Here is a 27,889-nt window from a genome sequence, read left to right as displayed (position 1 = left end):
CTAAACCTGTATCTGACAAGGTTTTAGATAGTTGCTTTTTTTCCCTATATTTTAAATAGTTGGATTCCTGGGTATAACCACATCTGTATTAAAATAGCTTCTTGAAGTTTACACAAAATGGACAAATTGCCAAGACATTTTAAACTATGTGAAAGTCATTCGTGTCCAATTGCTTCAGTTTCCTATGCTTATAACTTCGTAATAGTACACCCATGCTTTCTACCTTTATGTTCACATTTTCATCCTGTGTTCAAATTTGTGTTATGTATGGTGAATGCTGCAAGCACCAATCAATTGCTAGAAATCACATCTATATTTCTTGAAGCAGAGACAGTTTTACTATTTTATAAAAAGCTGTGGAAATTCCCTTTACAGAACATTAAGGCAGTTGAAATTCACGCTTGTTGCTTTGCCAGTGCTTCAGCTTCCTGAAACAGCAGAACAGAAATACATGTATTAGTACATTATGAAAGATAGCAATGTACACATAACCTATGTTAGGCAGCAACATATGTCATTAAAAAATGCAGTTGTCTGTGATTAAGAACTGAACAGCACTGAACCCAACTCAAAGGATCTCTACTGCCCACAGTTACATGAAGTCACATAAGGCACTGGCTTCACCTCCAGTTCTGACCTAGCTCAGGCAGGACTCGTAAAAAAATGTCCGCATTGTTCCCATTCCTCACCGTTCTGCTATGCATGCACAGAGCAACTTCAGTTGTGAAAGTTTAAACAGAGTAAGAACAGATATAATGAGTTGTCCCTTGTTTATTGTTAGGACACAAGAACTGAGATCAGTGACTATTTGAAAAACTACAGACAAATGACAATATCATATATATTAATATATATAATATATTCATTAAAAACTTTACATTGAATAAAGGGAAAAAAAAAGGGGGGGGAAAAAAAAGCCTTGAAGAGACATAATTTACTTCTCTAATTAAAGACTACCAAACAACCAGAAACCACCATTTAGTGTTTGCCCTCCACAGCAGCCTGAGAAGTCAAAGAGAAGGAGACCTGCAGGTGAGCTCCAACCCAGGGCTGGCAGTGGGCCTTGTCCTGGCACCAGGACTGCTGGCACTCAGTGCCACATCCACATGTGTCTTGAACACTTCCAGGAACTGCGACTCCTCCACCTCCCTGGGCAGCCCATTCCAGTGCCTCACCGCTCTTTCAGAGAAGAAATTTTTCCTAATATCCAACCTGAACCTCCTCAGTGCAACTTGAGGCCACCAGTGCTTGTAGTATCACTGTTACCTGGGAAGATCAAGGAGCAGCTGAAGCAGTTGAGCAGGCATACCAGTTCATCTCTGACATGTACTGGTACACACCAGGAGGATCATTAAAAAATGGTAGCCTATATTTTTCACTCTTTGTTTTTTTGTACAGTCACCACAGAAGTGAGAGAATGATATTATAGAAGAAATGCAAAAGGATTTTTTTCCTGAAAGTGGTTTCTGCCTGCGTACTTCTGAGTGAAGATTAATTGAATTACCTGCTAGCAGCAACATGGCCCACAGAACGATGAACAGAGTCATCGTGCTCTCACTTCAGGGCGGAGTGTGCCGTTCGTTTTAAAGGAAATCTGCTAAACATAGCTTTTATGTAATTGAGTTGTTTGCTTTGGTGACTGCACAAAAATTCCAGAAGATAACAGTCTCAACAGTATCATTAAAATGAGACAGTATGATAAACAAGTAAATAAATAAAAGGAGGAAGGACTGTGAAAGGACTTTCTCAGAAGCCTGTAAGACTCATCAGAGAGGGGATGTGGGCAGTGACCCCAGCCTGCAGGACAGCAGTCCCACACTTATCTCCATTATCACTCAGGGGTTGTGCTGGCTCTGCTGGCACACTGCCACACACATCCCAGTGTGCTGCTGCCTGCCTGAGGCCGTGGGAACGGCCCCACACTGTATGCCAGCTCTGCTCCCCTGCTCTGCTCCCTGCACAAACACCATGGAACAGAGCGGAGCCGGGATGTTAGCGAGCCATGGCACTCGTGGAAGGGCAGCCCATCAGTTTGCAGCACAAAAAGCAGGTGAAAAAACAGGGAAGATTAGAAAGGACAACAAAACCTGGGGGAAAAAAAAGGATGGTGTAAATTGCCTGGAAGACATGCAGCTCTTTGAATGGAAACAAGAGGAGATGGATCTCTTGGCTTTCTAACAACTCCATTAGGCAGTTGCTGGCAGTACAGAAGTGACACCTGGCCTTTTTTTTTTAAGGCAGTGCTAAGCTGGAGGAGACTCCGAGCATTTCTCTCATCTCCAGGAGCAAACACCAGGGCTCAGCAAATGGTTACTTGCATCGCCTATGCTCACTTCTGAGCTTCTGTTAATTTTGTTTAGCATTAATGTTGGAACTTTGTATTCAAACACCTTTCCAAATCTCTCTTAACGACATGTAATGGAGGTTTGCTGCCAAGACCTTCTCTTGCTGGTACACAGGTTGATCCCAGACTCCTTTCACTTTATCTAGCAACACAAGGTCATTAACTACAGTATTACAGCCATCCTGTAAATACCAACTGCAGCATCAACAAATCAGTTCCTCCTTCATGGCACAGGCAATCAGCTTGATTTGACATAATGTAATTTCAAGATGGATACCAAAAGTCAGAGCAACTGCATGAAGCACGGGGTACAAACTCACTTATGCAAAGGTTATCTTCATTAGCTCATACTGCAAGCTGTAGCAAATAATATGAGAATCCAGCAGAGTACAACTGCATTAATGCTCCTCTTGTTTAAAACTCATCTTTTCCCCCTAGGACAAATCTGAGCAACCAACAGCCACACAGACTGTTTCTGCCAAAACAGCAATCTAGCAGGTTAGGTAAGCAGCAGCATCTGTAACTGCTGTGGAGACAGGTGACCTGATTCGTTATGGCACCAGCTGCATTTCCCAGACCTCACAGGTAAGAGGAAATGCAAAGGCTTTCCTGCACGCCTTCCCTCTCCTTGGTTCTGTCCTGCTCACTCTTTTGTGCAACATTGTGCAGACGTTCTGAGAAATAAACAGGATCTAAACACGCACTGCACTGTGTGAGCTGGCCTCCTGAAGCCAGCAATGCATCGTGCTGGGGCACGTATCACAGGGTTTGCTCTCTGAAACTCCATAAGAGGCAGAGCTTTTTCCTTACTACACTGCTCATTAGTGGAATTAACCCTAGAAATTAGTTTGGTGCCCAAAACTGTCTCAGTCTGACCCGCAAGTTCTAATGCTTAATACTAACTGATCATCATCCTCTTTTAAAATTAGGTCTCTGAGTGATGCACACAGTGTGACCTTCAACTCTTACATGAATAAAGTTGAAAGGAAACGGCGTGTTTATCCATTGGAACAAGAAAGCTGGAAGTGACCTGGAGGATCCTGGTGCCCTCCAATGAAACGTAAAAAGCAGGCTTGTCCCATCCTATCTAAATCAAAAGAAGAATTCCAGCCCATTGAGTCGGCAAAGCAGCAATCCAGTTTGTAATTGGCAAGGAAAACAAGGCTTCAGATTACAAGCTGGAGATAAAACTGCTCTGCAATAAGAGCACATTATTTCAAAAACGGTGATTCTGGTTTCATTGTATTTCCTAGATCAAAACAAAGCTTTATGACTTCAGTACATTAAGGCTACATGATTTAAGTATTTATTTATTTGTTTTACACTGAATTGAAATAATTCTTTTCATGTGTGTGGCAGTATCTTTTCATCCAGATTGCAATGCATTCCTCAGTGCAAATACTAGCTGATCTTTCACTTTTTCCCCAGAGTGTGCAATTTGGAAAAAAGTCCCACAGTAAGAGACAAATATACTAGTGAAAAACTCTACCAAGCTTTTTTTGTTTTGTTTTTCTTTAACCAACAAAAGCATTTCCATTAAGTTGGAAAAAAGCAGGGTGGCTCCACACTGAGCATACCAAAAGGACATCAGTACTGAGCACAGATTTTCTGGTAAAAGGAGGGGAAGGAAGATACCTCCAGGGAACACAGCACTCTCCAAATAAAGCAGCACATACTGTGTTGCTGTGATGTTAAAGTCTGAAAGCCAGTCTGTGGATACAGTGAATATCAGTCCAGTATGTAGATTCACTGTGACACCCTCAGAACACGTAAAATATCCTGCCATGAGCAGAAAAGAACAAGGTATAAAGTATAGGCTGTGGTAAATGTACACACCTACCTTTGAACCAGGTGGCGCAGTCAAGCCTAAAAATGCATATACTGCATTGTTCTCTCGAGCTTCAAAGAAAGCTTCATAATCCTTCACGATGGGATTCAGGGGAAAACAAAACAAAGTAGTTACTACTTTTCAGAAATAATCAGAGCTCAATTTGGGGTGTTACCCAACCCACACTGAGCAAATTGCTTCCTGCAGCCTAATGCAGACATCAGCGTGTCATCTCCTGCTTTTATCACTGGCACTGATGCTGCAGGGTTTGTACTGTCTGAAAAGTGACTGGGAATTTGGGGATCTGTAGTAACAGATGCTGCTGCAAGGTGCTTCAGCCTTTCCCAAAGGGACAACATCCATAGCTGCTGTCACAGGTCTGTCTCCCGCAGGACCAGGTGAGCTCACTCTTTGTTGGCATCAGAAGCACTCATACCCATAGTTGCCACTAATTACTCATCAGTAATGGGCAGCTATGGACATGAACCCTCATACCTGTCAAAAGTTAAATTTAAACCTGTAAATTAAGACTTCACCTTTTCTCCCCACGTATTGCCTTTAGTGATTAGCCTACACAAACAAATGAAGTCAGGTGAGACTAATGTAAAACCAACCTACTTCAGTGCAGGCAGATGTTGCTTCAGCATAAGCCCTGTTAGTGCATGAGCCTAGTAAAAAAAATGCACATCTCAGCCCTGTACTGTTTGGTACTGTATTAAGCAGTGCATTTCAGTTGCTCTAAATATGCACACAACCACTTCCCAAGAAAATTAAAGTTAAAATGAAGCAATAAAAAAGTACCCATGCTTCCTTCTTTGCCTTTTTTCCTATTTGAGATAGAATACAATTCTGTGCGGATTACAAACAACACAGCTTAGTTGTCTGCTAGGCGAGGAAATGGCAAGCAAAAACCCCACACTGTGGCTCAGCCAAGAGCTGTTGCCAAACACCAGCCAAAGGAACCCAGAATGTTTGTGCAAGCTCACTGCTGTCCGAGTTACCAAACACTTCCCTGATTTCCAAATGCAGCACGTCTGACCTGTGCCTTGCCTTTTCTCCCTTTCTAACAGAAACAACAGTGCTGACTCTCTCCAGCTTTACTGGGGAATGTTTTGCTGCAGGAGTCCTGGCAGGAAACTCCACAGAGAGTCAGCAGCTCAGAGCAGGCTCAGTCATGGGCTGAAGTCAGTCAGAGAGCTGCCATTAAGGGCACAGGGCTCTGCACGCCTGCAGAAACAGCAAATGCTGTAGGACCTGCAGTGTGCTCAGAGCTGGGGTGCTTCTCACCAAAGGCTGTTGCAGCTGGAACAGAGGGAGTACAGGGAACAGAGGGTCTGAAAAGCCTGGTGATCACAGAATCACAGAATTGTAGGGGTTGGAAGGGACCTCCAGAGATCATCGAGTCCAACCCCCATCAGGGATGTCAAGCTACTGCTTGATTTGTACACACAGCACTCAGGTGTTAGTTTGATAAAAATGTGTATGAGTATGTTAAATCCTCCTGAGGCCCTTCTGCTGACAGCACTAGCTATGTGTTGGAGCTGCTTGATAACAAAGCAGCTATTTATCTTGCCTGTGCATAGTTTAGCAGGCTGCTTTGGAGCATCCACTAGGAAAGGAATGCCCGTGCCTAAGGAGCAGGATTTGTGCTAGCCTGGTGATAGACAGCACCTACAATTACAGCCTTCCTGCCACAAATGGGCCAGTAAAACTCAGCTTGCTCATACTGCTGCCAGTTATACTGCATCTGATGAAACAGGGAGAAGTTAATGCTTGAGGAGGATCAAATAAGGACAAAAAGGTATGTAGACAGAATTAACTTCTGCCTTTCTGAAAGCAAAACTGTAACTCGAACTCAGCTACACAAATTCACTGAACTTCAAAAGTTCGAAGTGACATCAGCCAAAATTTTAGGAATGAAATAAACACATAGGCCTGAAGTACGTACACCTCTTTCCCCAAAATTACTGCAAAACTCTCATGGATTGCAGCTGGGGATACATGAGAAGCATCTCCTATACACAAACATCCAGATTTAGCTGTGCAAACTTTTCTTGTCCCATCCAACTGCATAGTAGAGCGCTGCTCTACTGCATACCTGCAGCAATGCAGCAGGAATTTGGCAACAAGGACAACTGCACAGTCATCTGCTATCTAAAGCTCTGCATACCAAAGGAGAAATGTGATTCTGCTGCAACTGGACTTCCTACTGGTACAGAATTATTTTTTTTAAATATAGATAATTGAGATTTTCAGCTCTTCATGACTAGTCTCTTCTCAGCTTTTGGTTGCAGACAACTATCAACCATTATGTTTGTCACTCCAAACCAAACCCTTTCCATGTCAAAACCAGTCAGTAAAATTTTGAAAGCCGAGTGGTATGTTAATTCACTGGATGTTGTTTCAAGTTCTGCTTTTATTACAAGCAAGAAAAAATGGTGGTGCACTGTGGCATCATTTCTTCCAGTGGCCACAGGATTGTCTCTCAAAGGTTCAACACTGGCAGATGTGAATGACAGATGTTCCAGCTCAGGACCAGGCAGCAAAATGACTTAGAAGTGAACACACAGCTGAAATCAATCCATACTGTGAGCTCTTTTCAGAAGATACTAGGTTTTAAAAATAAAATTAACAGTTAATCTAATAATCATTCAAGCATGGCCTGCTGTGTAGAAGTGCTGCAGGGCAGCATACTTTTGATCAAGCATTAAAATAATTACAAGGAAGTATTCTATTCTCAGTGCGATTTTTAATCTTTTCAAGGCATTGGAGTAAGCAGACTGCAGCTGCATTCATTTTGCAAACAGCATAAAAAGTCATCCCAAGGATCACAGAACTCGTGTACTGACATGGGTCGCATCACCCCAGAAGTCTTTTGGAGAGGAACAGACTGGAGCTATCTGAAATCTACATGCAAAACCCACGTGGACAGCTCTCTGAACTTGCGACAGGTCGATGTATCACTACCAGGCTTCTGCCAAGTGTTAGCTTGGTGAGAATTAAGGGTTGCTGATGACAACAGCAGGGCAAGAGCACGGTGGTGAGCACGAGGAGAGGACCAGAGGCTGTCCCTTACCCCGAGGTAGCGGCTGTCATTGAAGAGCCGGGGTGGCAGCGGGTTCCCACTGGCTGGCCGCCTGTCTTCAGGAACGTTCTCCCGCATCCACTTCCGATTCTCCTCGTTGGCAGCAATATCCTTTTCCTCAAATTCTATTTTGTTGGCTTCCAGGAAGCCTAGAACATCTTGTTGTTGCTTTTTAATCTGTCACAAAGAAGGAAGGGAGGAAGAGAAAAATAAAACCAGTCAAGTGATTTCTGCTGCCGATTATACAGGGTTCGATACAAGAACAAGGGAGTGCAAAACAGACTGAAAATGAAAACTGTACAGAAATTCTTAGCAAAAAAAAAAGTTTCTTTTCATCATTTCTCATCATCAGCAAAAAATTCAGAACAGGTTTCTTTACAAGGAATCCCTCAGCTTGGTTCCTGTATGACCAAACAGGCTGGAGTACAAAGGCTGCTTCTATACGCACTGCAAATGCCAAGTGCTGCCAATGTTAAGTTTCCACTAAACCAAAGGTGCAAGCAGTCCCTGTGCAGCAGCTGTGCTGGCTGAGCCAACTCGTGGAACACTGCACTACAGAAGCAGTGAAGTTTGCTGGTGGATATGCAACGTGCAGCTTGCACCCTCCATGCCCCTAACCCACATATGGACTTACAGACAGAGATCTCATCCCATCCTTATTAACAGAGATCCCACATGGATGCAGCAGAACTTCAGCAAAAAGCAGGATTTCTGCAGCAAAGACTATGCTGGCTATTTACAGGAAAAGTGGTTTTTATTACTGTCATACTTGAATAATTAACTTCCTGATGCAGAGATGTTCTGTTGTGCTCTGTTCTTCCTCTGCATGACTTTACCACCAAAAAGGAAATTATAACCATGCACATCCTGGCAAACAATGAAAAAATGAGGATTAATGGGAAATCTGTTCCCTTCACATTGCTCTCCCTTCACTGCAAACAGAGCTTTATCCCAGCGAGGCCCCTGGGCAGCACCCCACGCTGATGCTGTGCCACTGCCAGCTCTGGCCACCAGCTGCTCTGCATTCTGCATGTGGGAGATGGCTGTAGGGAGGGAGCAGCATGCAGGAGCAGAACCCTGCAACCCCAGAGACGATGTGCGGTGGCACTGCCTGGCATCCAGCACCCCTTTCTATGCAGAGTGATGATCCATCCTACAGGAGCCCACACGGCTCCTCCCAGAGGGGTCAGTGCACCTAATGTAAGTACAAACCCTCGAGCACCATAGCTGTGCATGCTAGCAGATCTTCATCGTGGCTAAAAATAAATAAAATGGACGAGTTAATACAGCTCCAAGGAGGTCATTCATGTTACAGGCGACACATAAGAACATTTCTCAGCACACTCAGATTTACTGGTAAGAGATTTCCTCATTTGCCTTTAATAACAAGAGTCATAGCGGGAGGGGGCCGTCAGGGAAAGTTTTCCTCCATCATGTTACAAAGGTCAAAGAAAAAAGAGCCAGCACTTCCTCCATAAACCCTTCCACAGGACTAGAATATGGGAAAGGTCTTTGTAATTGTAAACTGCTCTGCCAGTACTCAGTTTTTAAGGCCACATGCTGACCTGGGAATAAACGGAGGGGTTTTTCTCCCTAATTACATTTCAATTAACCATTTCCCACCAGTTGTGAATTACAGTTCAAGCCAACTCTCATTACTCTCAGTTCCTTAACTTGTAAGCTATCCCCCTCTGCTCATCCCCCCAGCTTTGTGTGGCTCTGGCAGGCTTGGGGCTGTTTCCAGCCACAGGTAGCACAGCAGGGCTCGAGCTCAGGGCTCAGAAGACTGCAGGTGACCCTCCTTGCTGGTCTGAGAGCAGCTAGTGGAGCTGGCTGTGCTAAAAGCACTGTGCAGGAGGCAAGGGCAGCATTTTGGTCACTGCCCATCTATGGGCAAAGGAGACAATTCTCCTTCCACAGCAGTGGGAATGCCCTGAAAAGAATGAACTAGTGCTGACGCACATGGAAACCCTCTTCTTTTGGCTGAGGAAATGAGTTAGAAGATTCACAGGACATCCCCCTCCTGGCTCCTCAGACAAGAGGAACACAGAGCACTGAATGCTCCAGAAACACAGCATCCACGGCTGCCAGAGTGCATTATTTACTGTGATTTTATTTAGAAAACCACCATTAATCTCAGGCACTGGAGAATCACTGGGAGGGAAGCACCAGAAACAGAGCAGCAGGCGCCTGCCGCCGCTCCGGGGTGCTTTGTCTTACTCAGATGGGCACACACAGCACGGGGACAGAAGCCTGGAGATGGTTCCTGCTGCCCAAGTTTGGGAAGGAGCGTGGAGCTGTGGGAGCACAGGCACCTTCTTCAGCAGTTACAAGCCAGCCATGAATTATCAGCCTTTCAACAGAGAACACACATAGAAATACACCATGAAAATGAGCAGCTTTGGACTATGATCAAGTACTGTCCTTCCTCAGGATGCTCACCAGAAGTGAGTGTTTTTGTGCTAGGGTCCAGTGTGCAGCAGCGGATGCTGTCAGTAACACAGAAGCCATGTCAGGCTGCTGGGAGTGGAGGTGGGTGATGCTGTCCAACAAATGGCAGTCCATCAAAAATGGAACTTTAACTCCAAAATGGGCAACACTTCCCACAAAATACTGCGACACTTCACTATCAAAATATTTTTGTTTCTTCCCATTTTTTCCTCACTCATATGCACACACACAGAAGATGTAACCAAAAAATATAAAACAGGAAGGAGACAAGGAGACAGAGGACAAAGCTGGTTTAAGTCCTTAAGGAACCTGCAGCATTTCTGCTGCACTTCAAGCCAAACTCCATTTTCTCCCTGCTTCTCAACTCAGCTACCAAGCTGGTATCCAGCACTCACTCTCACCACAGCTGACCAAGACACGTATAGATTTGTGATTCGAGGCTATTTGGTTATTTTGACAAACACTTCCAAATATAGTAAAAATATGTTCACATTATTTTAGTTCACTTTCAAGGAAGTGATTTCACCTAAGACAATTTGTCCAGATCAGCAGACTTTTGACAGCACTGGGCTAAGATGCTAACAAGCTGCCCATATAAGTTCTTTGATGAAAGCAGTCACAATGCTTGCAACAGCAGAAGGAAAATGGAAGAATCTGACATAAAAGGTGACCAGGATTGCTGGAACTTTCTTTCTGCAGGTCCCACAGGAGCACAGGGCAATGCTTGGGGACCTCAGGCTCCAAACGCAAGGTGGACCAGCACCACCCCACCACAAGGAAACTTCTATTTGAAACACATTACTGAAAAGAGCTTCAAAGAAATGTCTTATTTGGTATACAGAAGCATACAAAACAGTCTTGTTTGCACTGCTGGCCAAGAAGGATTTTGCTTTTAAGTCTTGCTATTTCTTCAGTTTATAAATAAACTCCCTGCTGGACAATAGATGTGTTTTGGAAATCTATTTCTGGACCACAGGAACCCAAAGTAAGCTGACAGTCTGGGCGCTGCTGGGCCGGCCCCACGCCGACCTTCCCGCTGCTGCTGGCACCGCTCGGCTCTGCCGCTCTGGCACGAGGCGTTCCTGCTGCTTGGCGGGCATGGATCCCTGCTTCCATGCAGGGAAAACACACATAAATAGCTACATTTTTTTTGCAAACTTACTTCCATGTGGCTCTTGTGCTGTTGTGAGGATTTAAAGGAATTTAAAAGCTTTCTTATTAAGTTCTCGGCCATGGTTCTATCATCAGTTCCAGCCCCTACCTGCACTGCCCCTGTCCACCTCTCAGCTGCTTCATGGTTTTATTTCATTTTCCAAACCAGCACCAGGACACCAGAGAGCAAAGACATTGCAGTGAAACTAGATCTTGCACAATTCTCATTTTAGCTTAAAGATAAAAACCGCTTTAAAAGGTTTTTACTATTTTTGATTCCAGCCTTTGGGGTTCCGCCAGAATTTGAGATAAGAAAAAGCAGTCAAATCTTGGAAGGGTTTGCATTTCAAAGCACTGCTGGTTTTAAACAAGCTGCTTCATCACTGGGGGGCCACTCCTTATATCATACAGCATATCTGTTTGTACCGTGAGGTGAAAAGTTCAATCCAACAAGTGACATTCCTGTCTGCAGTCATACTCAAGATCTTCGAACTGCCCATTCAAACTGGTGCATTTTGAAGATGAAATTCAAATTCAGCTGTGAACGGGAAAAGTACAACCATGAAAGCCTTCAGCAAACAGCAGACCTTTCCTCTAGCTCAGCCAAGGAGACACCAGCCAGCAGAACAATCCTGCTTGGACTTCCAATTGCGCCTTCCCATACAACGCACCTGGCAGGAGCCAACCAGCAGGCAGCTCACCCAAGCATTTAAATACTGGGGATTCCTGGAGAGTTTCCACCCCAGGACACTGCAGCAGGACTCCTTCCACAGACAGAATACTTCTGACAAGGCTCCTTCCTGGACTCCATGAGGTGCTGTTATACTGAAGGTCCTGAAGGTTTGTATAAAGCTTTTGTCGTTTGCTTTTCTTTATTCACAGGAACAAGCCAGTTGTTCTTTCCCCTTATTAGCTACAAATCAGAGGTGCCAGCTGCGATGGTGCTGCTGGCCACCATTGCCATCAGCTGTGGTGAGAGGATTGAGAACTGCAGGTCCCTACAGCCCAGTAGTGCTTGAAGAGAGCTCTGCAGGATGTCTCTGAAGAGTCTCCCAGTGGTTTGTCCCACTCTTTTACTTCTCTCTGCCTGGTAGAACATTCACCTATTTTTAGGTCTGCGCAATTATCATTACAGAACTCAAACCACTTCTTTACTCTAACTATTTTAAGCCACGCATGACATGTAGCAATGCCATCATTATCTTTTCCAATGCTCAGTTACTGGTCTGTAAGGAAGAAAACTGAGGGCAAATACAGCAAAACCACCGTGAACTTACATGACCTAAACCAAACACAAGAGGCTGGAAAAGCTCATGCTGTACTTGCGCTTCTTTTTTCTTTTTTTTTTTTTTTTTTCCCCTGAAGTGAGGCAGCATCCAGATTGGCTCCATATGTACTGACTGTCTCATGCTGGGAAAGCCCAGGGCACATCAGCTCGTGTCCTGCACAGCTGCTGCAGCAGAGCTGCCTTCATGTGGTTTGTCTCAGCAACTCAGAGCCTCCTGTATGGATGCTGCTCTCCCCACTGGCAACTTGCACACTAGCCCAGAGCTTGGCTGCAGCTCACCTCTGAGCTCCTGCTTCTCACCCGTGGCTCTGGAGGATGCTAGATAAAAGCAGGAAAAAGTCCAGGACTGAAAAGATGCAAAACCACCACTCAGTGCAGGGCTGAGGGAAAAATCTGAGCTAGTGAAATGTTTTTGCAATCTAACTAAAGGTTGCATTGCATCCGGAAGCACACAGTCTGCTTGCAACACGGTGTGATCCAGGCATAAGGTACCATGCTACACAGCTGGTTAGCCTCCACAAGCCAAGAACGCAGCTTGAACAGGGAGTGAAGTCCTTGCTTTCCAAAGCAAGACAACTTTCTCCAGAAACTATAGAAAACTATGTAAGGGGAAAAGCTGATTCGTGAGAACAAAAATAAAAGCTTCTTTTATGGATTATGATGCCATTTTGAGTGCACTCGTTCAATACACCAATGCCTAAAAATTTGCTAAATCCCACAACAACAAAACCCAAGCCAAAAGGCTGCAGTGTGTCTGACAGCTTCATTCCTCTCAGGAGAGTAAGATACCAACACAAGCATCGCCATGGCGTGCCATGGTGTCCTGGAGACTGGGATTCCCAATAGGGCCTAAGGCACTTTTCTGGACGCACTGGATTTTATTCATCCTTATATGCAGAGTGCTGAGATCATGAAGCCCCCCACAGGAGCCTAGCTGGAGCACATTAAGCAGCCCTTAACTGTGCCATGGGCAGCTGGCAGAAGTGAAGCTGGAAGATGGGTGCTTTTCTCAGCGTTGCATGGTATCAGCAATTAAAATATTTAGAACCAAAAGGCATCACTCCTTTCATTCAAACGCATGCAAGATTTGAGCTTTGCATCGCAGCAGGATTTCCAAGTGTCACCATTTTTGTATCAGACAGAAATCAGACTGTTCTACTATCACATTCTAATAACAAAGACCCTAAAATGCCATAAACACATCTGCATCACTTCAGAGAACTGCTTGGCTCCCTTCCTCCAGCCCACAGCAGATTCCTCCATCCGTTACTTAGGTGCAAGGACAAGTAACATTTCCTTATTTATATCTCCTCAGCTGCTAGAAAGCAGCTGCAGAAGCACTGCCTAATGAAGCCCTGATTACTTTTTAATGTGTTTTAAGCTTACTTTCTATGAAGGCACCTTACGGATTAATACATTAGCACATCCTGCATGAAATTCTGTTCTTAACAAATAATATTCAAGCACTTGGAGAGCAGGCAGAGAATTAATTTTTCCTTTTATACCTGCTTTTCAGAGGGCTGTTGTGTTGCTTCTGGGTTTCTGACACACAGAATATCCCATCAACAGAAAGGCCTGAGCACAGTTTATAAAATACCATTTAATAAACTTCAGATTTTGCTCCAGGAAATGAAAATGGACTCTGTCTGAGAAAAATCAACCCTTTTCCTCCTGAAGCCACCACATTCAGAAGGAAATCTTGCTTCTCTTTCTTGGATCCAAGGAAAAGAAGGATGGCACTGAGCATACTCCTTCTACTCTCCCCTCACTTGCCACCCCACAGGGTTTACTGGCCACTAGTCTCATGTTCTCTGTCCTGCCATGGCCCATCGCTTGCTTTACATGCATTTATTCATCCTGTAAATTGTTTAAAGAGTCACAGTTGCCAAATGGGAGCAATGCAAAAGTCGGGATGACAAACGCTATTCCCCACAGCAGCCACAGCCTGTTAGAATACTACAAGAAAAGCATCACTTCAAGACTTTACCACAAATATGAAGTAGGTTATTGTGTTACATTTCTCTCATATGTCCCACATTTTTAATGAAAAATTTTTCCCTAGTTAAAGGCTGGTAACACACTCCAGAGGAAGGAGCTGGAAGCTTTTGTACAGCAGAATTAATTTACTGGTGTGATCAGAGATGCTCACTCCATTTTCACAAAAGGAGGAGGGATGCAGCAGATGCACTAACACAGCAGAGCACTGGGAGTCTAGGTTTCTGGTATTAGAAGAGGCCCCAAACCCCAGAGCATGTGTGCTGTTGTTAGAAAGCCTGTCAGCCTGAGAAGAGAAAAATGGTGACATGCAAATGAAGCTGAGTATTGCACAAGGCAGTTCTGATCTGGAAAGGCGTTAGACTTGCACTTCACTCAAAAAGGAGATCTGGAAAATGGGGGATGCCCCAGCATTGCTCGGTCCCCTTCTCAGCGTGCTGTGCCCAGCGAGTTCCCCCTGCCCGTAATTTGTGCCAGAAGCACCAGCAGCACGGTGGGATATCTGGTGATTGGATGCAGCTCTCTGTGCTTGCACCAGCACAGAGCAGAGAAGAAAATGAGCCGGGGGACATGGCAGCGTCTCGTCCCACAGCAATATGCACATTGTACTGTGGCCTCAGGTCATCCCTATCTCAGGTCTTTGCTCTGTTTGGTGCAGATCTTCACATATCAGGAATTTTTTTTAATCATTTCTTTTGTGAATAGACAGCTGGAGTAGGCCAAAATTAATATATCTTGCAAAGCCAAGCTGCCAGTGCTAAGCCTCCCCTTATCTCACTTTAGATGAGAATGTAAAGGAACATCGATGTATTGCAGAGCCAGAGCCTCAACCTTGTGCACTGGCACCTTCCACAGATCACTGCAGCATCCAGAGTTGTCCTCTTCAAAACAGAAACACCACCATCACAATACAAAATAAATTGACCTTTGGCAATTTTCTAAGTCAATTTTGTGGCATTTGACTTTTATAAGACTGAAAACTGCTTGCCTGCTCCAAAACCAACAGAGAGACAGCTTCCTACGGTGGAAATACAGGCTCCATTATCTTGGTTATCCATTAATGCAGCATAAGCAGTGGCACAATGTGAACTCCTCATTAATTACATGCAGTTGTTTTGTGCTGCAGACTTGGAACTTGGCAGACTGTACTCTCCTGAACATCTACGTGCCCCTGGTAACAGCAACAAAGCTCCACATGGGGTTAAAGGAAAGAAAAACAGCTCTGCTCCTCCCAAAAAAGGGTATAAAATCAACCTAACTGCTGCACATCTCAATGCGTCAGAGCTGTGAGAATGCCAGGCAGAGCAGACAGATGCACTCAGTGCCCACTGCAGTGCTCTGCAGCCATCAGCAGGCTTCCAAGGCTGCCCAGGAGGAAGAAATGCCTGCTTAAAAAAAACTGAAGTGCCCCAGGATCTGGAACAAGTTCATGGTGCTTCAGCCAGAGCATCTCCAGCAGTCCCACTGATCTGACCAATTTATGGTTTGCAAGAAAGCAGAAGTCTAAAAACAAACCTGTTGTCACGGCTTCTGAATTTTCCCTCATTAATCACTGCTTTTGTTTGCAGTCAGATGTCTGGCACAACAGCACGGAGCTACAAGCCTTGAGAAACTGCGCGTGGTTTTCCCTCTTGGACATGGATGAAGCATTCCAGACAAATCGATGCAAATCCCACAGCTGGATTTGTGCTTGTCCAAGCCTCAGGGAGGCTGGAGGAGACCCAGGCCCCCCACATCTTTCTCCCAGTCCTTCCTCCAACCCTGGAAGCAATGGAGCACTTTATGCCCACCCTGCTCACTTAGCCCAGGGTGCCAGGGCAGCCCTAAGAAGGTGAGCAGGCAGCCTGCAAGTCCTGTTCCTCCTGGCACAACTCCTTGGGACACCACACACATCTCTGCAGCCTCAGCACCTGGCCTTAGCCTCTCTATGTTACCTGCAGCACAGCACGTTGTCAGGAAATAGGAAATTCCACAATAAGGAAAAGAGAAAAACTCTTCAGGCTATGCTACCTCTGTCACGTGCTCCTCACGTAACTTTGAACGCAGCTTTTGTATCTCAAAGCTTCCTCTCCTAAGCAGACAGTCAGCAATAATACTACTTTTTTTTTCTTTTTTTTTTTTTTCCAAATCATTGCTTATTTCTTGTGAAAATGGGGTTAGACTTAATTTGGGCTGTTTCTACAAGCAGTAGAATACTACCAAATACACCACAGCCCAGTCTCACCGACAGGCTGCATGCATCGACCATAATGCAATTTAGCACACACAAGGCTTATCTCCAATGAGACAGTCAGGCTCAATATCACAAGAGCTGCAGAAAACTCCCTGGAACATGACAAATAGCTAGGCTAGGTTCTGGAAAGTACTCAGAATGGCTGAGAAAAATGGGGGGAAAAAGGCATTCTGGGTGCTATTGAAAACTGACTCTGCTCCAGGAACTTCAGAACTTCAGTCCTGCAGATTTGGATCTCACCACCACCCTCAGCTTTCAAGCTGGTTTGTTGCTTTTTTTTCAGCCCATCTCCCCCTGAAAGCCAAAACAATCCTCCCTTATGTTTCTTTTCACAGAGGGCTCCAGGATAGGCTGTGGAAGCTCACTGAATGTTGGCAGCGGCCACAGTCTATGAATACTGGTGTCTGCAGCATCCCACCAGGTGCAACAGCACAGGTCACGCGTCATTACGCTGCAAATGTTGTGTCTGCGCAGTGCTGGGATTTGCTGGAGAAGCAGCCCAAGAAGACAGCCTGAGGGCCAGCACCATAAACAGTAGAAGGGTGCAGTTCAGGCTGTTTATTGAAACAGCTGCTAATGTAATTATTTTTCTGAATCAGTGCATTTGTGCTGGTGATGAGGAGCCATCTATGGCAAACAGAAGAGTGAAGAAAAACATTTGACATTTCATTTGCCTGACTAGAGCAGAACTCTGGTTAGCAAATGAGTTAAGAGCACAGAGAAGCACTGCATGAGGCTCCTGTGGCTTGCAATAAAAGGAAGGTTTATTTCCTGTACAGTTTAGCACACAGGGAGACTAAATTAACTGACAAGACTAAAAGTTTACAGCATTAATTGCTGCTTCACTGCCTTTATACTGCCAGGTATTCATTATTTTTAAATAAAGCTTACTTTAAGAAGACATACAGCACGACCTTAGGGATCCCTACTCTAAATCCAGGTGCTTCTGTTCTGTATTACTTTCTGTCTGCAAAGAACTCATATACTAGAGGCACCATTGAGCATAGAAGTCTTTTGGATGACTGCTATCAAAATAGCTATATTAAAACAAATACATTCTTCCAAGACAAGCAAGCATTTTTTTCCCCTGAACTGAAATACCAAACTATCATAACACAAAGGAAGGAAGGATTAAGAGGAAAGCTATGGATTAAAGAATAAGTTTTCCTCCTCTCTCCAAAAAGAGTCAGGCTACTCCAAAACAGAACTTCAGTTTGGTGCATTCACACCACGGCGCCAAAAGGCAAAAGATCTGGCAAACAAATGCCTGTGTTAATACCAGTGCTTTGCACTGCTAGTTTGCAGCTTGCTTTTGAGAGCGTATCGACCCACTGCCCACAGTCCCTTCTTTATTCTAAAGCAGATTTGCTAACTTTTATATGTAACTTTAGAAACTGTCTTGAAGCACAGAGAGAGGGGGATAAACAGAAAGCTCACAAAGACTGGCTTTGCAGCTCCCAGAGCAATGCAACACTCAGACAACTTCTGCTTCTATTACCTGCAGCTTTGCCATCCAGGGCACTGCTCAGGTAACATTCTCAAGTCTTCCTTTACAGGAATGCAAAAAACGGAGCATTTTTCAACAGCTATTGCTACCCACTGGCTAAGTACTGCACACTGATGGGGGGCGGCCATCTCCAGCCCACACCTAACACTGCCCATGCCGTGCAGCCATAGCCACCAGCACAGCCATGGCCACATCCCAGCCTGCCTGCCCTGGGGTTTTAGAGCCTTCCTGTCACTGCAGTATCAGCCTTTTTTATTTTTAAAAAAACCACAAACTTCCTTTTGCCAGTGTGCAAGCTAGCATTTGCATACCACAAGCAAACACGAAGACAAATACGAACTGCATTTATTTTTTGAAAGACTAAGTGTCCCAGCTGTTATTTGCTGTAGGATGGAGTTCTCCAGACCCAGGCAAGCAGCCAAAATAGCTTTATTCCCCTGTCGTTCCTCAGGCTCAGCCCCATGCTCAGCTGCTGGCACTGGGAAGTGATGGCTATCCTAATGCCTTCCGTGCTGCTAATTTCAGTCTCAAATTATTATGGGGAAGACATAGCTGTCGGTCCAGCTGCTCCTCAGTTTATATAGGTGTGAATTCCTAGAGGAAGCAGACCCTGGGGGAGCCTTATGGACTGACTTCCATATTTTCACATGTACAGCTCAAACCTTGGCCTTCTGCAGATTAGATGAAGGCTCTTGTGGCTAACTCCCGGTACACTCTGAGTTGGTGAAAGGAAACAGAAATTTAGAGAAAGATTGCTCAATTGACATGATGAAAGGAAACAAATTTAGAGAAAGATTTCTCAAGCACAAAGGTTTCATGGACTTAGCCACCAGAACCATGAGACGTGTGCTTATCTGCATTACAGGGCGGAAAAGAATTTCCAGTTTCTAATCAGGATTATCGGGTCACTAACATACAAGTTTGTGAACCTGCCCCTTTTGTTGTGCCTCCTTTGTACTTCTACATATATGTATTGCATTTCCCCTAAGGAAAACAAAATCCTACATCTTTTATCAATAAATGATTTCTGGCAGAACTTCACTTCTATCCACACCCATTGAAAAAGTTTTGGGGTAGATTTTTAATTCATCCATCGTGTTATTCTGCTCCTCCCCCATTCTGCTGGTTGCTCTGGAGCTGCTGCTGTGGCTGAGTAAACTCTCACCACGTGCATGGGAGTGACCTCAGATAAGCAGCATGAAGAATTTCCTAAAGCAAAACCTTGCCCCACTGTAGTCTGTGGCAAGCCTCCAGAGCCATTAACACAGCAAGATGGTCATCCCATGAGGTGAGTACAGATGTGCTGTACAAACCTGCCTGGAAACTCCTACTCTCATAAAAGTGTGGGTTTATGTGAAAACTACTATTGTTTTCCCCAGGGGCTGCCTGTTTCTGTTTACACAGGGCCTGCCAATTTATTCTGACCTACAGCAGTAGGGATTTCTGACAAACCTACCTTACTGTCTAGGTCTAAAAATGATGTATATCAGCATCTGCTGTTCATGCTGCAAAATCATGATGGTTTTGGAATCACCTGCTGCCTGTATCATCAAACACTGATGTTTCCTGTATAAGAAATGCTAAGATGGGTGACCTGCTGCAAGACAAGATGACCAGCCACACACTCCTATGAGCTCTTGTGTACATTTTGGGTAGCTGAAAGGCACATTTTGAGAGCCCAGGAAAGAAGGAGAAATTCTAGCTTCGATCATGGAAACCCTTCCCCAGTCACACTCAAGTATTATGCAAAACCTCAATGGAAAGGTGGTTGTTAACATCCCTTCCAAAACAAGCCACTCCATGATTCTATCACTCCTCTAGTTACTAAGGCCCCAGTCATAACCTGGATCCCATGGAACATTTCATTCTAACATAAAGTAGAAGCTCTAACAACAAATCCTCTTAAGGCAAAGTCTTTCCCAGCACCCAAGTACTGAGATCAGTGTCTGCCCACTGCCACCATATAACTACCAGCTCCATGCCATGTTTCTTACAGCCCTATCCTCAGCTGCTGAGCTGGACTGCAGTTCTTTAAAAGAAAACCAAGAGGAGATTTATCATTAAGCTTCCACTATTTTCTTTCTGTTTCTAAGATACAGGGGACAAATACAGTTAAAAGTTCCTCCTATATCTACAGTCTCTTGAAGCATCTCAGTGTCTGCAAAGCAGAAGGAGCTAAGATCTTAATCACAGTGGTATGGCTGAATACAAAACAGATAAAAAAATCCCTTCACAACCCAAAGGATATTTCTAGTTACACTGAAGTATCCAGAGCCTTCCCATTCTTTTAGATCTACAGCCTTTGTAGTAACCACCAAACCAAAACCAAACCAACACATTCCAAACAAAGACATGCATTTTCTTCCACCAAACATTTTTTCCTGGACGACACATTCTTTGATACTTCAAATGCAAACTGTTAACGTAATTTTGGGAGCAGAGCCAATTTCATCCAAGAACAGAAGAACTTTGCTGGGTCAGATCCAATGCTTGTCTGCCCCAATATCCTGCCTCCTCCAGGGAAAGGCACACCACAGACAAGAGCACACAGGGCAATACCACGTTGTACTTTCCCAGACGCAAATAACACGCAGCTTTGAGTCAGAGGTGTAGTAATCAAGGGCTATTAAACTATTAACTATAATAGATTTTCCTCCTTAATTTGTCTCATTGCTTCCTGAACCCAAGCAATTTTTGCCATACGCATTCTCTAGCAGTGAGTTTCTCTGGTGAATTGCACGTTGTCAAGCACTGCACATCGTCAGACACTGCAAACCATTTATCCTGATCCTGCCACCTGCAAGTCTCCTTCGCTCTCCCCAGTTCTGTTATGTCACAAAAAGTTACGTACCACCACTTCCTCATTGCTCTCCTACGCCGGATGTGACTTTATCTCTCTATAACCTTCTCAGTCCTCTCTGAGCTACAGATTTCTCCCTTATTTGGTTGTTCCTCATACAGTGACCACATTACCTTTCTCGTTTTCTCTTTTTACTTTGTTTTATTGTTCGTTTAGACTGTTCCAGTCTAAAGGAGATACAGACCTTAGATTTCTATAGTGTTATTGTTTTACACTTTGCTCTCACTGGTTCTAAAAACTGCTGGTATTTTATTTGTTTCTTTATGACCACTATTATGGTATTTTTGTAGAATTACCTAGCTCGGCTCCAGGACTTCTCTGCTAAGCAGTATGAGTTAAAGCTCAGCACTGCACAGCACTGTGGTCGTGTATCCTGATGACAGGACAGGCACAGGAGGCTGCTCTGCTGCAATGCAACTTCACCAGCAGCCTCCCTCCCTTCGCTTTCTCCTTCTGGGTTGCCTCTGATTATGCTGATCAGCACAGACCTCTGTAGCACCCCCTCCTAACTTCTGTATATTGCAAGAACTGCCTGTATGTTGCAAAGTTAATTGTTATCTGCTTTATATAACTGGTGTGTAATCAATTATGTAAGCCAAAAAAAAAACCCTTTTATCTTATCCTATGGCGGCTTGGTTTCCTCATGGAAAAGGATCACCCTTACTCATGTGCTCAGCTTCTTCTCCAAGGAACTCAGCAGCATGGCTTTCCCCTCCCTGTGTTGCATCTGTCCACACACCTGTCAGGGAAATCTAACAGATAACATCAGTTTGTCCAGCCCAAAAAGGTATTTGTAGCTCCCAAACTTTCCTGAGATCCTTTTCAAAATCCTGTTGCCTGTGACACCACAGCACCCCAAACAGGAGATTCCTCAAGAGGCAATAGTTAAAATTTCACACTTGAGTGCCTTCAGTATCTCAAATGTTACAGTACTCATGCATGCAAAAGGAGCCCCAACAAAATTAACCTTCAGATAGCTAATTAAAGCAATCCACACATCCACTTCTCACAGGGGAAACTAAGCCCAACAAGACGAAGCTGTCTACTTCAGCTGTCAGAATCAGCTTTGCTCAGTTTGATGTTGATCCTTTGCATTCTCTCTCAGTAACTTGAATCTCATCTCCCTGCCTTCTGAATTTCTGAAAGTGCTCTTAGTAGGCTCTTCAGTTGGCCTCCTGAAAATGATGTGCTCTTGGATGTCATGAAGATCAGCATGACAAATGCAGCCTGGTGCCTGCCCAGCACCAAGAGCTCAGAGCAGAGCTGCAGAGCTCAGCGCTACAGACTCTCAGAGCAGCATCATAAGGCAGAGCTCTCTCCTCTCCTGCTGTGATGGATCATCTTTAGACCTTCTTCTTATTATATAGGGGAAAAAATTTTGTTCTGTTTCCATCTTGAACAGCTGATGTCTATCAGTACTTGCTCAGTTTTATTTGTCTCCTCTTTCCCCAATTCCCCCTGCTCTGGGAGGAATAAGCTGTAATAACAATGTTGCAGAGACTCTTTGGCATCCTCCTCTCATTGTATGCATGCCAATTCACTGACTTCTACAGTTTTCTGAGTGTAACCTTAATGTCTCAGGACAGGAGATGTTTCTCGTACAGCTCTGCAAATATTTCCTAAAAAAATGCAAGTGCTCAGCACTGACCTGTGGCTGCCCAGATCCTGCCTGGGTGCTGAGCCCCTGGAGCCAGCAGAGCCAGTGCAGCCTGCCCAGGGACAGCAAAATCCTCACACACTGCCCCAACATAAACACTGTCATCCTGACATATACAGCCACATGCAGTCTTAACAAAAAGCCTTTTCCAGCCACAACTGCAAAGCATCACTTCAATCTCACTCACATTGTCAGAAAACACTTTTTATTTAAGTGCAGTAGAATGTTTTTTATTTTGATACATTAGAACTTTTGCAACAACTGCAATCAATTTAATCTTTGGCTCCATTAAAGATTTGAATGCAATATTTTAGGAAAAATGTTTGACTTATCTGGAGTTTAGAACAATGACTTGAAAAAAGAGACAGCCGGGAGGCAGGCGGAAGGGATCCTAGCTGACTGCCTAGACTCATGTTACATATTTTGCCTTCTACCCTGAGAGCTCTGACTCAGAGCAATTCATACCATTCTTTCTGAGGGAGAGATGAAGTGTGGTATCACTGGATATCCAACAAAGTACTTCATGCATATGAAGTTCATAAAACAAAGGATTTAAAATCAATAACAAACCTATTAATGAGGCAGTTCTCACCCACAGCATACAAAATATGTGCAAAGTATCACAAACCTCTGTATACCCCTGTCAGATTGATTTTAAAAATACACACACAGCGTATTTTCCCACGTTACATGGTTTCACCTGAACTTGCATTATATACACAACCATCTATAAAAGACCTGTATCAGTACTCCCTTCTACTAACAGCAGTGATACACACCAAGCATTTAAGCAGACATTTGCCAGCTATTCTAGTATGTGTGTTGCAGCTGCTCACAGCTTCTGGGCTGACAAACGTGACCATGTGCACCAGAGCTTCGATAACACCTTTGTAACCATGAACACGAGTGCAGCAGAAGGTGTGCTTACTGCACCTCGTGCTGAGATGCTGGCTGCAAGGAACGCCAGTGCCGTGGCTGTGGCACCATTCTGCTCATGAACCACACGGCAGTACGACAGCACAGGAGCAGAAAGCACGTAGCTTTCATTCATCTTCTCAGAGGGCAGTAGTACCTTTATTGAGACAAGAAGAGAGAAAAGGCCCCAGAGATATTTAAATGCAAAATACCCGTCTTTATACAAGCTCCATTTCTCTGTTTATTACTTTCTGGGGATTGCTTCAGAAGAATGATGCAGCTTCACCAGCCATCCCACAGCCCTGAGCTGCTGAACACAGAGGCAAGAGCTGCTGGCTGCAGACAACTCTGCTCATTCCCAGTCTCACACAAAGCTGCTCTGCCTCAAACCACCTGCTGCTGCCCCAGCACTGCCAGGTGCCTCTGTGCTTCTTGAGGAGACATGGGAGGAAAGAAGAGCAGGCACCATTGTTACCCAGTGCTCGTGCTCCAGATGACAGGCCGCACTCCTCTCCATTTCCTGGTGGGTGAGGAGGAAATGACCTCAATCTTTTCCCAAACAAGAAAACAATATGAAAATACAAAACTCTACACCCTCCCATCCCTTAATCTGAGAATGAAAAAATAAACTCAAGGTTCCTCTCCTTTTTAAAGTCATTCTTAACAGTGGGAGTCCATGATATAACATGGAAATGATAGTATTTTCTTGGTTTGGCCATTGTGCTCAATCACAACTCATTGCAAGTGAGAAGAACCAGCCATGTGCCATCAGAACTGCAGCTGGCAGTGGGGTACCCTATGAACAGACACAGTCCTCTGGGACTGCACCATGAGCAATGCTGGCAGTTACTGGCAACAAATGCACGCTTGTAACAGTGAGAGGAATTTCAACAGCTGGCTCCTTTCCACCCGAGATCAATAAAAGCAGTAAGGCAGCTGCCTTCATGGAGAAGTATGCAAGTTCTTTTGGTACTGGAGGAGAGATGGGGCAATCTCCTACCCAAAAAGAAAGAAAAACCCAAATGGAGAAAATCACAGGCTGATGCAATTCACCCTCTTCAGTCCCTATATACTACTTCTTCACAGAGCTAGAATGCCAATCACTCCTCGGCCTCTCCTCCTTTTGTCTCTTAAAGGATTTGAATAGCAGTCTGTAGCCAAATTCGGTCTCACAGCTTGCACAATCCCCATTCAAGTCAATGCTTGGGTGCTCCTGAATGTGGCATTTGTGCCTGTTGTTTCACATTCGTGGCCTCCAACACTGGCTCACATTAGGTAATGCTGTTCACTCTGGCTGCACGCCACTGAGACTCCTGGACAGGAGCTGCACGTGCACATTCCCACATTGGTGCCTACAGCTCATCTCCATAATTACAGCCACCTGTGCTCCATTGCCCAGCTTGTGGTTCAGAACCAGAAAGATCAAAGGAGAAGGGCACCTTTCAGCTGAAGACTCCTGAACTACGAACTTCAGGTACATTCAGTTAACTCTGCCTCTGAGAGGTGCAGCACCAAACCACAACACACACAAAGTCACCTTTACCGTACAGGGTATGCAGCAAAACCCATGATTAAACACAGGGCTTAGCAACCGATGAATCACAGCAGAGATAAGGCTGTGTACTCACCAACTCCTCGTGCTGGAGAACAGGCAGCTCAGCACCCACCCTTGGGGCTGTGACACCCATAATGAAGCACCACAACACACAGGTACAGAGGAATTAACCAGCAGAGTGTACATCACCAGAAACTCCTCAACATGTACCTCTGATATGCCCCTGCTTAGACATCATCAGCATATGGTAGTTTTTCCTCACAGACACATATCATTGAATAAAAATACTACGGAGAACAGTGCCTTGGAGAAACAGTTATAAAGCTGTGATATGCAAAACTGACTGCAGAACAAAGTATTGCTTTGCCAGTGAAAGACCACAAAACTTGGGCACCCTCCCAGACTGACAGCCCAAGGCTCCAAGGTGCAAAGCTGCCTCAATCCCTTTTCCCTGCAGCTGATATAATGCATCCAGAGCCTCACAAATGCTTTAACAACTTTCAGGAACAAGTCATCATTTTCTGGAGAGGAGGTGATTTTCCTCCTGTTTCTAGTTTTTACTCAAGGAAACCAAAGTAACAGTGCATGGGATGCTGCTGGCAAAACAAAGCCTTCTTGGTGAGACGGAGCTGGCTTACAGGGCTGATGTTAGCAAATGACAACAACTCTGATTTGGTTCAGTGGATCCTCTGATCCACTCCCTGAGGATCCCGGTAAGACTCTGCTGGCTCTCCAAGCAGAGACTGACACACTAATAGCTCATTTTAAGACCCAGAACAAATAACTCATTCCCTTTGACCTCATTTCATGTGAATCAGAGACTTCTTCTTCAGTTAGGTGCCTCTCTGTTTTGCTTTAAGTTCAAGAATCAATTAAAATTTTTATAGCAGAAAGAAAACAGCCACCCAGTGAGGTACACGGTACACGGCTGAGCCTGGCCAACAGAAACACCCTGGGTGCATTCAGCAAATCAAGAACACGCAAGTCCTGCTCACTGCTCGACATCACTTCAGCTGCAGTCACTTTAGACCTGGGTATACATACGTAATAAAATTGGTATTTATGAGTCTGTTACACTCATATTCCATAAACACAAAACACGCCAGTGCTGAGATCCAAATTCCAGGGTCAAGGATGCATGAGGGAGCCTAAAACTTGGGACAAAGTTAGCACTGAGTCTCATGAAATGTACAGTTCACAAGATAAGACAGCATCGCAGAAACTACTATGCCAATAATTTTAAAAACAGGAAAATGCAGTTGAGATCAAGATCAGTGGCCATCTCCCTGGAGCTTAGTACCACTACACAAACCAAAAATCAATAACTGCCATTAAGAGGTCACTGATAAGAATCTACAGCAGCAAAGCCTGTCAACCGAAAAGCTATTAACAGCTGTGTTAGAGAAAAGAATTACTTCTTCTATTTGCTAATGACTGTTTCTTTCCCTCTATAAGATTATTTTCTATAAAGCCAGCAGAAATTCTTTTTGATTTCTCTCATAAACTACCTGCTCAGGATGTCAAGACTCTTTCAAGATGTGTATCTGGTAATCTTCAGTTTTCCATCATCAGCATGTTGATGTTAGCGCTGACATTGAGAGTAACAAAGACAACACAAGGACTGTTAGCATAGCGTCATCCGAGGCATGAACTTCTCTGCTCTCTTCTGTGGCAAGGCTCAGCCGCTGACCAACAGAGTCAAACAAGGGGCTACCACACCACAGCTCACCAACACAGCATTTCTTCTGCTGAAGATCACAGATCAGCAACTGCACTGAACCAGAGAAGGAGAATTTGGTGAAATGGGCAGTGGTGCTTCTTCCTCCTGTACATTGCTGGCCTCTGAAAGTTTGGGTGGCTACTCTAGAAGTTCACAGAAGTATCAGCAACACTGCTAACCTGTAGCTTAGATTCTATCTGCATGCAGCAAAAGTCACTGATCATTAACGGCACTCACTGGCATTTTGAAAGTCTCTTGTATATTCATGCAGTGCAATAAATCCCTTGGATTTTAGGCTCCGAGTCTCTTTTTTGCAGGTCACACAGAAGAAATCAGACAACTTTCGGGATGCTGCTGCTGAGGTATATCTGATCCTAGGCACAGACTCCCACTTTTTTTTTTTTTCTTTCATTCACTTAGCTTTGAAAAAACACAGTCTTCTGAGCCAGCTATGCCGACAGCGTGCTGGGGCTGCAGAAAACAAAACTCAGTACTCCCACAGGGCAAGAAGCTGCAGCTGCTCAGGCAGTAGCCTCACACGCCCATCGTCATTAACCATTTGGTATGAGAGCATCAGAACCCAGTGCTGACATGAGGGTTAACACAACTCAGAAATGAACCTCAAGAGTAAAACCATAGCAAACTAAGAAACAGAAAATTAGTTCGCTTTGCCTTTCCGGTGCAGAACAGAGCCAAAGCGTGCTATCCACTTGATACTGTTAAAAACAGTCCAACAGTGGGAGAGGGAAGCAAGAAGTCACAAAGCAAGCTGCTAAATCGCGAAGGAAATGACATGTTATTCGTGAGCACCGGTTGCAGTAAACAGATCTCCCTCCCAGGGCAGGATGCTGATGCTCAGACGGTGCGGGGCCAAGGGCTGAGGAGCCACGCGGTGAGGAGGATGCGGGTTTTGCTTCAGCTGGGCGGGCAGCTTTCCCCTGGGCAGCTCCGCACACCTGTGGCGGTTCGGAGCCCCAGCTAGCCCCAGCCTTTACCTAAACCCAGTGCTAACTGCCCCCAGCCCTTACCTAAGCCCGGCCCCGGCCCCGGCCCCGACAGCTCCAGCACGGTCTCCCCGCTGCCCTCTCCCCGCAGTCTCGCCGTCCCCGCGCTGAGCTCAGCCCCCCTCCCGCAGCCCGCCGCTCCCCGCCGTGTCACACGACAGCCGCGGATGGAGGCGGCGAAGAGAAGCACCGCCGATGCGGTCGGATGGGCCCCCTCAGCCCGTTACAACTTTCCCGCCTCGCTGCTCACCGCCGTGGATCCGGAGGAGGAGGCGATGTACACCTTGATGACCAT

The 27,889-nt window shown here is 44.9% G+C and overlaps 1 protein-coding gene across 1 annotated transcript; it reads right to left on the bottom strand.

Moving 5' to 3' along the window:
- Window positions 1-395: 395 nt before the first annotated feature.
- On the bottom strand, window positions 396-27,889 carry SH3BGRL (SH3 domain binding glutamate rich protein like; the record flags this gene model as incomplete). Its single annotated transcript, XM_079542110.1, has 4 exons — window positions 396-428; window positions 4,185-4,265; window positions 7,249-7,434; window positions 27,845-27,889. The coding sequence occupies 4 exons, from the start codon at window positions 27,887-27,889 to the stop codon at window positions 396-398; spliced, it is 345 nt and encodes a 114-aa protein (XP_079398236.1).

The sequence above is a fragment of the Tetrao urogallus genome, assembly GCF_951394365.1.
Source record: "Tetrao urogallus genome assembly, chromosome: 13".
In the NCBI taxonomy this organism is placed as follows: Eukaryota; Metazoa; Chordata; class Aves; order Galliformes; family Phasianidae; genus Tetrao; species Tetrao urogallus.
This window is presented reverse-complemented; position numbering and strand designations above follow the sequence as displayed.